The 16,660-nt window shown below is 39.7% G+C and overlaps 1 protein-coding gene across 1 annotated transcript in view; it reads left to right on the top strand.

Moving 5' to 3' along the window:
- Nucleotides 1-237: 237 nt before the first annotated feature.
- astn2 (astrotactin 2) overlaps nucleotides 238-16,660 on the top strand; it is a 441,429-nt gene continuing 425,006 nt past the window's right edge. Inside the window, exons 1-2 of the mRNA XM_078288520.1 lie at nucleotides 238-478; nucleotides 512-613. Coding sequence (XP_078144646.1) covers nucleotides 238-478; nucleotides 512-613 — 343 coding nt within the window. The remainder of the gene's footprint in view (nucleotides 479-511; nucleotides 614-16,660) is intronic.

The raw sequence follows: 16,660 nt of genomic DNA, 5'->3' as shown, positions 1-16,660 counted from the left end.
TTTGTCTTTAAACGAACACATGCCATGTTCGATTCATTTGTTACACTCAAAGCATCAGTGACGCTGTAAATGAATTCGCCACAGATGAATGTGAGATGAGACCAAACATGTCATTCTCACTACACCTGTGCTGCCGCCTCCTGGACGGACATGACTCCCTTGCAGCGACTGTACTATAAATGAACGGACAGCTTATGAGCTCCACTCAAAGCGAGAGAACCACACACAGGGAGCGGGATGGCGGGGATACTACTACTGCACCTCCGCGTCCTTCTCGTGGGTCTCTTATTAACAGGGACCTTGACAGTACGAGCAAACAGAGGGGGGGCATCGCCGGACGAGGAGAGGGACAAGGAGAACGACGTGGAGACCCCGTGTGAGGTTAAAACCGTTACCGTTTCTACCCTACCCGTACTCCGGGAGAACGAGTTCAGCTTCACCGGCGGTGGCTCAGGAAGCGTGGTTGGAGGAGGGGTTGGTGGTGGAGCAGGTGGTGCTGGTGGAGGAGGAGGAGGGGAATCCCGACTGCTATTATTCGTTAGAACAGACCTACCTGGACGAATTTCCGTAATGGATGATCTTGACAACACAGCTCTCCCCTACTTCACACTCGGTAAGTATTGCTGTGGTACAGTTATGTTTCCCTCCATGATACCCAGACAACGTAGCTGTACAATTGTGCGCATAGGGACCATCGCACCGTGCCTGGTTAGACTATGGTCACCCCTACATTTCCAAATGATGTCTTTATACATGTATGCCCTAGCGTTTAATAGCTTATAGTTGTCCTATGACCTCTGATAAGGAAATTATTTTATTTAGTCAGAATGATATGCTGTCAGTCCAGTAAAGGGAATGCAGGTTTTATTTTGAATGCACCTGATTGGAACGCTGTCAAAAACAGCACGGGGCATTAGCTTCAGCATGGGAAACCAACTCAAGTAACTACTACTCATCGTTAGGTGTTCTTGCCTTACCAGACACAGACAGTCTCTCTCTCTCTCTCTCTCTCTCTCTCTCTCTCTCTCTCTCTCTCTCTCTCTCTCTCTCTCTCTCTCTCTCTCTCTCTCTCTCTCTCTCTCTCTCTCTCTCTCTCTCTCCGTATTTTGTGGAGACAATATTATTACGATTTAAATTTCATGCCTACCCTAATTATGATGCACCAACCAAGGAATGCAATTTATCCCTGTAGGTCTGCACGGTATTTTATTCTCACATGCACACATAGCATTCACTTGCATAGCTGATGCCATAAGTTTGATTAAGGAATGAAAAACAAGAGTTTGCAACACTGTCAGCATTTGGCCATTGCAGTTTTCAAGGGCTTCGAACCTACATCAGTTAATGCTATGCCTCTTTTTATCAAGTAGCTTTTGTCTGTCTAAAAAATACTCCCCAGATAATCAAGTGAATCAACACAGCAAAAAAAAAAGGTCTTTGATATTCCCAGGCCATCTAAGAAGTTCTCAGTGAAAATCATTTACTTGGTCTTGAGATAGCATCACTGACTGGATAACCACACAAGAAAATGATACTGGGAAATAGTTTGTGCCTTACACCAACAAAGAAAATATTTGTTATGTGAGAGCAGCAGACTATGCATGAGGGGAAATTGCTTCGCTTGCTTGGTCTATATTTTTCACTTATGTCACAGAGTTATGTGAAAGATAGATGTTCTCATACTTGGCCCTTTTGTGTGTCGACCCACCAACTGTTTTTATGACTGTGTATTGATAGCAGTGCATGGCACACTATCTTGAGCACAATGAGTGTGTTACACATACAGTAGTAGTCTTTGTGAACAGTAGGTGCAGTAACAACATGATATGGATGAGTAACAGACTGTAATTGGGACATTTTGTATATAATATTATATATAATTGTCTTCCAGTTTCAAATCACTTCAAGGCAACTGTATTGGCTTGGTATGACAGAGAACATGTTGCATTGCTAATGCAAAGATGCAGGACCTACTGGAGGTCAGTGATAAGGGAATTGAGATCAGAATCCATAAGAATGGCTCATTATTACAGTTTTCAGACTCTGGCTTGCTATCTCTTTTTTCACTCTGTCTCAATTTCATTCTTTGTATAAAGAGTGCAGACTAAACAGACTGCGGGAAGCGAAGGCAGGCAGGCTGAGGGCTGGAGCATTAAGCTAGTAAATCACTTTCTGTTCTCATTAAGGACAGCCGTTGACTGGTGAGAAAGGCCTCTCTGTCCTCCCATTCAGCCAGCTAGCAAATTTGCTGCTTCACCCTCCCAGTGCATGACTGCACTCTGTTGAGGGAGGAGGAGCAATAGGTTTTTCATGTGGGACCTCGTGTGTAATACACACAGAAAGTATGTGGTGCATTGCGTTTCATGCAGAAGTTGAGATGATGAATTGGTGAAATCATGATAATGATGAAATAGTGTTAGGGTTATATAGCAACTTAGAATCCAGTGAGGAGGCACAGTGCAACAAAATGGTACCAGCTTTATTAGTATTTAGCAAGACTTATCAAGATTGTCACTGAATGCATGGGCATGATGGCAATGTTAGTGTAACATATCAAAATAATTTGCTTTACTATAAATGGTGTATTTATCAAGTCTTCCGTAGAATCACAAGCACATTACCTTTTGCCATCAACCACTTTGAAAAGTTGGATAATCTTTGCTCCATACTCCATGATAATGTTTTTTAACTACAAAATATAAATCTATAAGAGATGAAACAGAAAGAAATTCATCACATTACTAGGGCTGGGTATCGAGAACTGGTTCCAATTTATTCCTGGTTCCAAATTGCCTAATTCACTTGAATCGATAAGCGACCGCACTAACGATACCTCTTATTGATCATTAAGCATTTTGAACTGCTTAACAACCTTTTTGACCCTTTCGGAGTGCTGGCAAACAATGATGTAATTTGACACTGGCGGGTCACATACTTCAGTAAACTACATTGTGCTCAAACAGCAGGAGGCAAGGTGCTGCCTAAAAAGAATGTCAATGACGTAAACCAAAAAAAAAGGCATTTATTACATTAAAAACATGACGTTTCGCCATGATGGCCTTCAACAGATTTTTTTTTTGGTTCACGTACTTATTCACTGTCATGTCAGTCAAAACCACGGTCGAAACACAGGTGAAGTTTGTATGTCCATATAACACACAGCGAGTTAACTAGCACCAAAAAGAAGTTGCTGGATATCATTTCTTTAGAGTATCAAAAATGGCAAATAAAAAGGCCTTAAAATTACTCCAAACAGCGCGTGTCGCATAATCCAATTGTTCTGAAGCCAAACGATTGCACTGTGGGTCCAAAAATCCAGTATTTACCTCATTATCTCCTAGATTTGAGGCACTTTTTCCACACCGTGCCAACCATCACTGCAGTAGCAAGCAGATGCTGCCTTCATGTGCTGTCGGAAATATTATTATTACGGGTACCCAATAAAGTGGTAAATACAGTCAATGGCAAATATTTTGTTTTTGTTCTGTGATGTTGACCTCCAATTAGTGTTTTGAAAAGTAATTCTGAGACAAAAGTAACTCCACACAGCAGTGTCTGTCTTGAGTAATAAAACAAAGTTAACTCCACTAAAGCTGTATGTAGTCTTTTGGCCTTCTGGAAATGTATATAGTAGGAACTGATGAGGCAATTGATAAGAAGAATAAAAAATGGCACCAGAATCTGTAAAATCATAAGAATACCCAGCCCTACACATGAATGTATGTGCCTTGTAACAAACCTATTACGTAAGATCTTATTTGCTGCCAGACTGAGGAACAGTCCAATGCTCTGTTCTGTCCTCTTTGTGGTTTTGAATTTTCATTCCTTAAATCCTTTGTTAAGTAAGGTAGACAATTGCAGCTATGTCATAAATGCCCAATTGCCATTACTTAAGCCCTAAAATTTGTGGAAATAGGCCTACTGAAGTTACCATTTAGGTGTTTTCTTTCCATGCATAATGATGCACAGAAGACAATGCCATACTCCGACAAGAACAAAATTCTTTGCTGTGAAGGAGTGGAGAGTATAATGCATAATGCCAGTGCCATTAATGACCTTAAAACATATAGTAGCCCACCATATTTGTTTGTTCTTATTTTCACCCAAAATTATCAACTTGTTTATGCCATCAACTGTTTGATGTAGGCATTCATATCAGTAATGAATGAATTACTCATTCAGAAATTTAATGCAAAACTGGCAAAGATGGGGCATTTCAACAAGCCTTCATAGTCAATTTTGTTAATTTAGTTAATTTCAGGAGTTGAGCGTTTAATTTCAGCTTTATACATCAGAATTTAGATGTAGCCAGGTTTTCTCAATTAAAATACACAACCATTTAAAGTAGAAAAGCTGCAGATGTTGACGTATGAGGCCCCAGTCTTTATTAGGGTTAGCGCCGAACCCTGAACACAAGCTTAGACTGTAGAAGGTGTGAATTGTATTGCCTTGCCGTCTCGCTGACTATATACTCCATTGTATGGCCAATAGAGATTTCAGAGGTTATCCTCAGGAAATACAGGCTATATTATGTTTGTGTTCACTGTTATGTTAATGTTACAACAATACAACTTTGTATATGCATCAAGATCACAACACTCTTCTTTGATAAGTTTAGTTGTCAGACTTGCAGAGGAGAAGAACAGTTTTTTTCTATTGTCATTATTATTTTTATGTTGTAAGTATAAGCTGTCATTGTTATCCGTCTGCTGACTGCCAAGTGTCATGACACTATCACATGCTGAAAGCTATTGGTGATGCAAAAAGCACATTACTTTTAGGATACTGACACTTGAAGCCAAGTAATAGAAGCAGACATTTTGGTGTCACCTGTGTTTTCCTCATATTCAGTATTCAACACCATAATGTGTTAGGCCATCTTGACAGCTTTTCTCTTGATGGATGTATTAGAAGTGGCAGAGTTCTGTTTGTAAGCTGACATGCTGTACCTGACATCCTAAAAATACACAGTTTTGTTTGTTGTTTTAGCAGAGCAAAACGAGCAAATTGAAGGGAATGATGAGGAAATTTTCACTATCAGAATTGCTTGATGGAAATATGCAGTGTTGCATCAGTATGCTTCCCCATCGTTTTCTCTCTCTTCAATGAAAGTAATGACAAAATGTTGATGCCCCAGGATCCTACAAAGCCTCGGGCCTTACCACATATGCAGGCAGATACACAGACGCACACACAGACATAGGTACCCACGTCTGTCACACACACATACACACACAGACACACACACACACACACACACACACACACACACCTACCTTCATCCTTTCTTCATTATATGAGCATGCCTAGTCTCCTTGTATCTGTATCTTTAATATTGTCAGATGCACGTTTTGTTGGACCAACGTCAGAGGCTAGAGCAGGGGGGAAAAGGACTTTCTAAATGACCGGTCTGTCAGACAGCAAGTCCCCTTGCCCCCTTGGCCTGCACGCCCAGCCTTGATTTATTACCACAAGTGTCACAGAGAATTGATGAGCAGAAAGGGTAGTGGGGAAGAAAAGCAGTCCTCCCTCCCCCTTTTTTCCTGTTTTTTTTTATCCATTCCTCATGTATTTTGAAGAAAGCAAGCATATCAAGGTAGTTTGTATGCAGACAGTCTAAATGTCTATCTTTACCTTTTGTAAAGTGTTCTGCATTGGATTGGCTGAGTTTTTTCCCCTATTAAATTTAACTCTAGGTTACGTGTGGGTGCATTTGGTTATGCCGAAAAAAAATGTTCTGCTAAAAATTCAACCCACCATCAAGGAATTAAATGTTATGTTTGACAAACCTTCTGTGCTTTGTCACAGGGGATAAATTTCTTTGCTCATTTTAAATGATGACGTGGGAGCTGGATGGAAATCAATACATTTAGCAACATGGCTGACTCTGTAAACACCTCATTAGCCTTAACCTTTTTGAAAACCTTGAGGCACCTAGCACAGGATCAAAAACACTCAAAACTCTCCCCCTCCTCTTTTATCTTCTCTGTCCATCGTATTAGACTACATCTTTACACTATTCCTTTTCCCCAGCACCTCAGGTTTTTATATGGCATCTTATCACACTCTGGCATGTCCTCGCCAGCTCTCTCCTCTCTCCCCATCTCCTCTCTGCCTTACTCTATCTTTCTAGGCAGGAGTTACAGCAAACCTGGCTTGCTTAGAGATGGGAGATTAAAAGCAACTGTGGTAAAGTGAAAAAAAAGCCTGCACTAGAATGCTACATTCCCTGTGGCACAGAACATGTACACACAGCACTACATCTCAATCTTATGTCAGGGGTTGAGCTTAGCACTACAGGGGCAACAGTGAAGGGAGGACAAAGGTCAGCAGGGGAGATGGGAGTTATTGCATAGTGTGAAGCTGAGATGAAGTTACAGGTTTTCCTGTTATATAGGACTTCCTGGACACTTCCTGGATTTAGCATAGCACTTTGTTTAGCATTGTTTAGAATAGGGCTGCAACTAACAACTATTTTGATAATCAATTAATCTGTCCATTATTTTCAAAGATTATTTAAAAATCCAAAGTTTTATTCAGTCTTAAACAATGCTCTCTTTCAAACAACTTAGGCGATTACAGAAAACTTTATAGCACACTATTGTGTGCTATAAAGCATGTGTGCAAAATAAAGGTTTTTATAAAGTGCTTGTGATTTATTTTAATGTGCAATGTAAAAGCACCCACAAGGTTGCTCTGCTGCGTCACATTGCCTCTGGTACAATGAGGTATTTATTTTAATCATTTTTAAACAGGTTGTACTCGTTTTTTACACAGTTCTATGGAGTTTTTACCTGTTTGAGGGCCGCGTAGCCGCGCGTAGAGGGGAAAAAATAGACCAGACGCACAAAACTAGAGATGAGCCGCGCGATGCCCGCGCGGGTGCGCGCGGCTTCCGTGGTCCGTGTAGCAGCTTCAGTTGATTATACTGGACGCGCTCTGCTGCGGGCATTCTGCGGCAGACGTGTCGCGCCGCGTCCGTGTCCCATGTATTTCGGCCGTTAGACTATAAACAAACGCCATATGCACAACTGACGTTAGCCCACTGGTTTTGTGGTGCCGTTACGCAATTCAACCACCAAAGATTTCAGAACGCAACTCAAGCCATGAAGCCAAGCTGATTTCATTTGTGATAAACAGAGCTCACTGAGAAGCAGTCATTGACTCGCTTGTTTATTTTGTAGCCTACTAACTTTTCAACGGTTTCAACGTGTTTTCTTTTCAGGCGCTCATGCATAACCTGCACGCTGCGTACCACTTATTCAGGTTTGCACCATTTTACATGGTGATGCTTTTGTAGGCCGTCAAGTGCTCCATTTTTCATCATTTGACCTTCTACAGTATGGGAGATCGTCTGTATGAGATGAATGTTCTACCAAATAATATCTGAGTTTTAGTGTGAATTGTCACCCACAACATACACTAAGCATGAAACTCAGAGGAACATACTCCTTTCTCACAATAATTGGGTTCTCAAAAAACAAACAACAGATTGTGAGGTTATATTGCCTCACCCTGTGGAAAACTCATTTGACAAACACAGAGTGAAGACTCAAGCTCACTGTTAATGTGCTAATTTAGCTAGATGGTGACAGGCCTACGTGATGGCTTTCACCAGGAAAGGACGAATGAGTTGTGGTCAGTGACCCATGCTGATTGCTCTCCTCTGCAGGAACTGTATTTTGTAATACTTTGTCACCGCCTCTGTCACTAGTCATGCCTTGTGGCAGTGGTGGACAGCTTTGATCCCAAGATAATCACTTAATTATTGTTGTTGAGAAAATTTGCTGACAAGAGCATTGTTGCTGTTATCTTTGAGAGAATTAATAAATAGTATTCTGTAATTACCCCTAATGAATCCTCAAGCCCAGGTTTTCCCTCCGAACAGTGTTTTGCTCTATGTGATGTAGCCAAAGCATCAGCGTGCACAACTGTCCACTTATGTGCACAGTCTGTCAAATTAATTGGCAAAGAGGATCAAAGTTAATATTTGGCAAATGAGTGTATATGTCAAGATTAAATAGTTTTTGATTTTATTATTTTTCTTTACGTTGTTTATCATTTATTGTTGTATCTTTAAAATGACTCAAATATACCCATAAAATCTTTGAAAAACAAAGATACTAAAAAATATATATAAAATCTATATATTCTTGCATTTCCGAGCCTTATTTACTTCTGCATTAAACATCTTAGATTGTCTGCTTATTCTGCATATTGTTGCTTAAACTCTAATGAGATCTCTTGGATGAAGCTGATACTTGAAGATCTAAACTGAAAAGTAATACTGGTTACAGTATACTCAGATATGCAGTGTATACAGCTACTGGTAGGTAAACAGCCTGCCATTCGCATTTTACACAGAACCTCCATCATGGTTTTGAAAGCTTCCAGAGGTTCGGTGACAAGCCCAGGGACTATCTCACCACTATCTTGTCTTTTTTTCATGCAAATTGAAAGCAGTGGCCTGCACTCTATATTTAGACTTGAGCAACAAAAATTAAAGGCAACCCAATCTTTCTCATCAGCTGCCTGTAAGAGTTGGATGCTGACATTCAGTCCCTCTGATGGATTTCTGCAGAGCATTGTCACAGTGCTTAATGTAGCCCAGTTACTATCTTTTTTAGCCCGGCACTGTTGTATACTAGTGTATCTTTGTTGCTTCTAAGACTACTTATTTTGATATGTAAGGCTGGACTGGTATCAAAAACATCTTGAATGGTATATCTAACAGAAGAGCATTCCATGAGCTAATTCCCTAAAGATTTATAAACTTTCTACTTATATACTATACAGGGGCTTTCTAGCCTGTGCGCTGAATGCATAATGTGACACTGATTTATAAAAGTAATTCCATTTAGTTGCACTTTTTGCTCCTAGGGCTCCTCTCGTGAGTCCCCCACCATGTAATAGCAGGCCCCATGTGGTAAAGACTGTGTAATGCATTTGCTCTCTTAGTAAAAACTTTCTTTTGTAATGCAAGCCAGAGATTTGGGGCACAGGGAGCTGGGGTGAAATCCATCATCTTGCACTAGGAGTGAACACATAGTATCCTTAAAACCAAGCATGATGTTTGGAAAATGTGTTGAATATTTTACCAAGTTCAATGGTGCTAACAGATTTCTGACGTCTTAATCTGTGGACAATAGAGCAATTGCATCAAATCACTTAGTATACACTAGTATACTACTAAAAGCACACACAACCTTTTCGATTAAAGCAAAGCTCTGATTTGATTTAGTAAGAGACAAGAGAAAAGGAAAGGGAGTTTATGGCATAAAAAGGTTAAAGGCATGGCAATGAAACAAACTTAAAAAAAACGTAAACAAGGTTTTTATCCCATTTCTGAATAGATTCACAAATGGGCACCAATTCGTGCCACTATAGCAACTGACCAAAGATTTTACTGAATCTGGCACACAGTGAAACCTGCATTTTAAAAGGACCAATAAACTTCAAGACCTTGTTTTCCATTTATGTGATCGGTGTGATGTCACTAGTTTGATTGTTTTTCCCATTTCTGTTGTGCTTGCTGCATTTATTTTCCTCAAAATTATCCCCTGCAAGGTTCCGTTGCTTCTTAGTGAAATAATATCACTATTACTGTGGCATTTCCATGACAAAACCTGCAAAATTAAGTGAGAACTTGCATGTGAGAAAGAGAACCACGCATTTTTTTCTCCTGCGCTTATCTCAATATGACTTAAGAACCAGTGAAACAGGTTCAATTTTGCTCCTTCAGGTTGTGTGTTATATCGTGTGATATTGTTCACAATGATGAAGTTCCCTCTCGCACCCGCACACGTGCAGCAGTGCCACTTCCTTGCGAGGGTTGTCCTGTTGCATTCTCGCAAGTATGCCACCATACCTAGTACCTAGGCCAGCCTGCTGCTGTTTCTTGTGCCACTCTGCACTTGAGCTGGACGTCCAGACTGCTGTGTTAGTGCCACATCTTTGCATGACACACACGACAAGCAGTTTTCATCAGTGCTGCTTTGTCTTGATACTGTCAAAGTCATCTACTCATTAATGACATCATATACAGACTTCTACAATCCCAATATATATAGTTCTTGTACATTTTTGGGTGTGCTGACTTTTTTTTTTTTGACTATGCTGTTCCTTTTTCAAAGGTTATTCATTGCAAATTATCAGTGTTTGCAATTTTCAGAGGTCCTTCACTCTATGCCATTGAGTCAGTGCCATTAACAGAAATGGGAACAAAGACCTTTCCAACCTTGCAGGATGAAAAGAAATAAGACAGTAATGTGAAATAGAAGATAGCACATTGCCAAAAGCATTAGGGTCAAGCAATATGCAGTATGCATGGTGGAGGTTATGCACTCCACTACACCATTACCCAGCCCCACCTGTATATTCTTTCCTGTAGATGATTTTAATGTGATAATTGTAGCTTCTTAAACTAACCTTTTCAGTCAAGGTCAATTGCTTCAATTTTAATTTGCATAGTTTGTGTTTTGGGTGGATGCATGGGTGGGTGCATCAAATTGCAATCAATGCAAGATGAAGTGTTTGCCACACTCGTCTGCCATATTTCATCGCAAGACTAAGACCAGCAAAGGATAAGGTGGACGTGTGAGTCTTTAATCAGTATCAAACTGCCAGCAAAATCTATGGTTTACCCAGAACCTGGCTCACTGGGATATACTAGCACCCCCATCTCTGGCTTCAAAGGGACCAAACGGCCCATAAATGTCCTCCTCCAGGCTGACAGGCTAGGTTACCAGATCACAGGCAGGATGAAAGCCCAGCTACACTCTGTTTTTGGGCTCCAGTTGTTCTCTCTCTTCCTTGCTTCTCTGATGCACAATGGTGACTTCTGTCCTCCACCAACCTCTACCCTTTTTCTAAGTGTCATGCTCTTATATCTTCTGCTGCTAACTGAAGAGTGTGTTGTATGGTTCAGTAGCTTTGTGATTCCGAGTCAATATTTTTAACACAATGGCCCCTCAATCAACATTTTTTTTTATTAGTCATTGTCTTGTGCAAACGTACATGTGTGACTGTCCATTTGTGTGTGTATGAGCTGACAAGGACCTGTACCAATTGTATATAGACTGCATTATTAAATCATTAACACTGTGGTAATTGATTAAATTGGCTTTCACTAAAAGGAAGGAGTCAGAAATTGTAATCATAGTTAAATGATTAAAAGTCTCATCCAACCTGGTTAATGGAATTACTGAAATCACACTGGGGTAGTCTTATTTTGCAAACATGACAAGCAATGTGTGTTTCAAATACCAAAAGGAGAGTCATTGTTCACATAAGCTCATCACAATGATGTTTAAGACCCATAAAATTTGATTCCCACCAGAATTTGCTCCGCACCTCCTCAGCACAGCTCGCTACCATCATAGCCCTTTGGTTCCTACAAAAGATTTTAAACCTTTTATCTATGCTACTGTATTTTGTACCTATTTTTATTCCCTCTAAGCAATTTTATATACCTTCTCTGAGATTTCTATTCAGATATAGTGTGTGCACCATTAATCTCCTCCTCCCACAATTTTATATAGTCCATACACAACTGTCCATGTTCCTGTTTGGAGCTCTTTTTTTGAGTTGTCAGTCTGGTTAATATTCCCCCGTTGAAATCAAACAAGAAGATAGGAATTTTGGTCACTATGAGGAGTCATTAGGATGTGACAAAACGTATGCCCTTAGTATGGTTACATATGGTGCTGAAGATACACTTATGCTTAACCATAATTGTTTTGCTATTGTTGAATTTTGCAGTATTGTGCAGGTTTTCCAGGAGCACCTATTTCTTGAAAGCCAGAAAGAGCTTCACCCACATTATTAAGTATTGTTTGGTTAGGATAGGTGCCAGAAAGGATATAACACTCCAGAAGATTTTTTTCTTCCTGTCAGTGTTGTCAATTGTGAATTGTCACTTTTTTTGGCTTGTACAGATGTTTTGTGCAATTAGTGCACCTTAGTCCATGACACTATCATAAACCCTGACTTCATTATACTTTTAAATTCTTTTAAACCTCAAGTCATTGAAATACAAGGCAGAGAACAAAGGATAGCTAAGAGGCATGAAATTAGATTCACATCATCATTCATTATACATATTGGAGGGCTGATGCCATGCTGTGTGCTGTAAAGGTTTTTAGGAAGTTCACCAGCTCCAATAGGTTTCCATGTCATATTATTATCAAACCACTTTCTATTTACCATTTTACAATAAGTCTCAGTCAGATTCCATCTTTTCTTTAATACAGCACCAATGAGACTGAACCAGCGTGACTCTAGCACAGCCATGCACTTCTGATAAGCCTTAGGGGAAATTGGGCATTTGGCCTCACACACTGTATGCTTATCTGGAGGAGTCTCATTGGTATGTAGTGGATGTTTCCCCTCTGTCTTCCATTCAGAAATGCAGCATACAGTTTGAGTTTGTCAGGTATTTTGTCTGCCTCTGGATTAGCTCTGATCCAAGAGCAATTATCCTTAGAAGTGTTACACGGCAGACCATGCAATCCTGAGGTCGTCGGTAGGTGATATGTCTTTAGATCGGTTAAGAGCATTGTCAAGGTGAGCAGTGGTGATTGGCACGCGTGAATTTGCAGCTCTTCATTTTGTGGCGGTGAAGAAAGAACACAGGTGGAGAAATTGAAATGGTTGTTTATTTAAAAGTCTTCATACATACTGTATTTATGGGATTGTCCACCATGTATCATTTTATTTTGACAAGTGGACTGTTTCTGGGGCTGTACAAATTAAAGTGATTAAGACTCTACACAAACTCAATTTAAGTCATGCATACACCCCATTTTTAATTGAAGTTGATTAAACAAGTGTGATATTGTTAACTTGAAAGCTTATACAAACAGCCATGCAAACGTCCTCCTCCCATCTCTTTGGAGTGTGACTCTTAGGAGTGTTACTCCTTGGGCGGTAGAATGAAAACTCATGTGCCATGTTTGGTTTTAATGTTAATGTCACCAGTTTATTATAAATTACATATCAAGAAAACAAACTAAAAAATAAAACAAAACACTGAATAGACCAGCGTTTTGCAAAATGCTTTGTCATTATCACCCTGTTGTGCCTACCCAAATGGCTTAGCTTTCTACCCAATTTAATTTGTGGAGAGGCATTACTGTATCTGCAGTGTTCATTATGATGTGCAATAGCAACATCCCTTGGTTGGCATAAAGTCCATCACTACCAGGAAGCCAACAATGCGCAATTAAACTCCTATTTCCTGTTTTTACTCTCAACTTGCATTGCCAGTTTATAAAGTGTTTTGTGCTGATTGTTGTCCCTGTGTGACTAGTGGCTCTTTTGGCAGAGTGTTTTGAACACATGTCTGTGTGTATCAAGATCCCCAAAGGCAGCAACATCTGTGTGTTTTAATAGTAAGGACCCTGATTTGCTTTCTCTCTCCACTGCCAGAGGATAAAGATGGCACACTGCAGGTTTACATTTCCCATTGCTGTCTGCTGTATCTCCAATTCTTCCCTAAAATTTGAAAACATAAATTGGAAGTTTGAGGTGAGAACAGCTTTTCTGAAAAGTGGAGTTAGGCTAAATGAGAGCAGAAATAAGATGATAATGAGTTGACATCTCTCAAACCCACACAGTGGTACCAGAGCAATATGGCTGTCCTGACAGCTTGGCGGGTCTCTCGTTTCAGTAAGAAAACAATTCTTCCATAAAGTCTTGTACCTGCAGCTACAGGAACAAAATTGTGTCATAATCAAGTCATGCTACTTAGGCATGCAGTCAAACTGTGAACCAGAGCCATGGCCCAGAGCTGGGAGGCAACTTGATCTAGAAGTCAGCTCTCTCTCTCACATTCTTATTATTATTCAGGAAAGAAGAGTGGAGTAGGGATAGAATATTAAAAAAGCATGCTGCTTTAATTCCTAAGCCCATGGAAAATGCTCGCAGCATCAACAGGCAAAGATCAATTTGGTATGATTGCTGTTAAACATGAGGGCCAGCTAGTGGACACAATCAAGCATTAAGTGAATTTCCATGTCATTTCTCCACTTAGCAGTGCATTTTTGCTGAAGGATAGAAGTGGTGAAAATAAAGTTGCTATGTCTTGAGGGAATAATGTGTGTTGTTTTTGGTCAGGCAGCTTTTAGTTGTTTAGTCCAAACTGCAGTTGCAAGATCACAAATACAGTGAATACATTTAAATTCCCGATGCAACAGTTTTACAGACCTACTGTATTTTGTATATTGTTACTTAAATTGTGTATTTCACATATTTATATGATTTGCATACTCTGCTAGTGTTTTCCTCTTGACTTGAGGAAAACACTATGATTGCAGTTAAGAGTACATTTGTTTGAAATGAGCTTGCACTTACTTCACCTGGCTCACTAATGGCAAAAATGCTTATCATTTTAATAAATTAGAATATTTGGTAGTGCAGATCATGAAGAGTAAATTAATCTTCACCCTCATCAGTATGATATTTAATTTTCTGTAATGCTCTTTCACCTGGCTTTTCACTAATTCCTCTCTAAAACTGTGCCTATGTCACTCTCTCCTAACAGGCTGCTAATTTAATAAATTCAGCCCCATTTGGTTTGCCCTTCTGTTCTACCAAAATTATTGCTACCATTTTATTTGTTACTGTTGTATTAAAATAGTCATTACATTAGTAACTGCAGTATTAATTTTACATACCAATATTTGCACTGATCAATTAGCTACGGATCATAATTGGCTGATAAATATTGTACATAGGTTATTGGTGATTGGGTGATCACTATTTCAACTACCTGATCAAAAAACAAATAAAGTTTCAATTTCCAGATTAGGAATGTATGCTGTAATAAGTAGGAGCCAATTTGCACCATTCAGCAGAATGTTAGTAGCGTAGGCATGTTGTCCATCTGCCACTGACAGTTTATTTCTGAAACTGTATTTTGAATTTCAGATCCTATGATCTGAAATTGATCATTGAGTAGTTCCTATGATCATTTAGTAGTTCCAGTTTAATATATTGGACAGAAAGCAAAGCCTGTGGCTACCAATGGCAATTATTCCCTCCGCCAAGGAGGTAATGTTTTCACCTGCATCTGTGTGTCCATCCGTCTGTTAGCAGGATATCTCAAAACGTTGGGCCCGGATTTGCACGAAGCTTGGTATGAAAGTTGGTTATGGGCAAAGGAAGAACTGATTACATTTTCATTTCGATTGGCCAAAAGGGGGTGTGGCGATGGGCGTGGCATATCACCAAAAGGTGCATAACTGCCTTGTGGGGTGTTGTCGGCCTTGGTGGAGGTCTGTGCTCTACTACAGCACATTTTCTAGTCTAGGAATGTTACTAATTTTGCTTACTGTGCACTTTTACATGATGTATCATGTAAAATGCATGCATCATTTCGATCGCGATTGGATCAGTGATCAACCAATCACACTGTTAAAAAATAGGCAGTTGGCCCCAGAAAACCTGATAGGTGCATCCCTACTCTGCATGAAGAAATACTTAACAGCTCCTCATAACCTGTGGCAACTGACAGAATCATCATCATCGTATTTCCCCAGCATTAACAGCAATCACCAATGATCTCATAAAAGAGGAGCTAGCTTTCTCGTTGGCCTCTTAACCCACATTATATCTGTCTCATTCACAACTTCTTTTTTGCATTTAAGAATTAACACAGGCAAAATGTGGTAGGTAGGAGTAGATAAACATTACAAATCCCATTTTAAGATTGGATGGATGTTATTGCCTGAGAAATAATCTACAATGAAACGGCTTGCTTGACAGAATTACAACCAACGGTATATTTTTATATGATTTTTTGTTGCTTATAGCGCAGTGGGTTATTCATATTGATAAATGTTGTGTTGCCAATTCTCATATTGAAGCCAATACCTAGATTGCCTTCAAAGAGTTGTGAAGCTGAAAAATTGTCCCAAAAAGTTCCCTATGTATCATAGTTATACTGCATAATAAATTGAAAACAAACCGGATAGCCGTCTTAGTCCTCTCTCAACAATGATTTTCGAGATTACCTGTAATTATCCCTAATTTTGGGAAAAAATAGAGACATTTTGGGTTCAGGAAACTACACAGTTGATCATATGTTGCTGTGTGTGCCTTGTGCCTTCTACCCATCAGCCGAACAGTGTGACCACTGTTCCGTAACATGACCGCAATCAGGACAAATGCACTATTAACTCTGTAATGAGACAGCTTAACAAACAGAATTAATGGGTCTATTGAAAATGGCAGTCTCAAGCGATCAACACTTAGTTAGGCTTTTAACTATGGCTGTCAGAATCAAGGAATACTCTGCCTGGGCTGAAGCAAAAACACTAAGCCTGCTTTGCACTAATCAAACTAGCACCTTCACTTAAATTTCAGATAATATTGAATTCCATTGTATAGTTTTCAGCATGTGTGAACATGGCAAGAGGAAGTGTCTATTCTTTGAATGGGAAAAAAGAGGCACAATTTTTTGCGTTGAACAGCTAGGATAATCATGCTGAGAAAGTGTTGTGAGGGAAGACCCGACCACATGCTGATCTTGCACACCTCACCCCTGTCCTTTGAAAGGAGGAAATAATGGCATGGCAGTCTCCTAAGATCGTCTATTCTATTTTTTGTCCTTTCATCTGGGAATCATGTTCAAGGCGTGCCTATACTCATGCTCTGTTAG

The sequence above is a fragment of the Centroberyx gerrardi genome, chromosome 2, assembly GCF_048128805.1.
Source record: "Centroberyx gerrardi isolate f3 chromosome 2, fCenGer3.hap1.cur.20231027, whole genome shotgun sequence".
In the NCBI taxonomy this organism is placed as follows: domain Eukaryota; kingdom Metazoa; phylum Chordata; class Actinopteri; order Beryciformes; family Berycidae; genus Centroberyx; species Centroberyx gerrardi.
The sequence above is the reverse complement of the archived record's forward strand: the minus strand, read 5'-3'. Positions and strand labels throughout refer to the sequence as shown.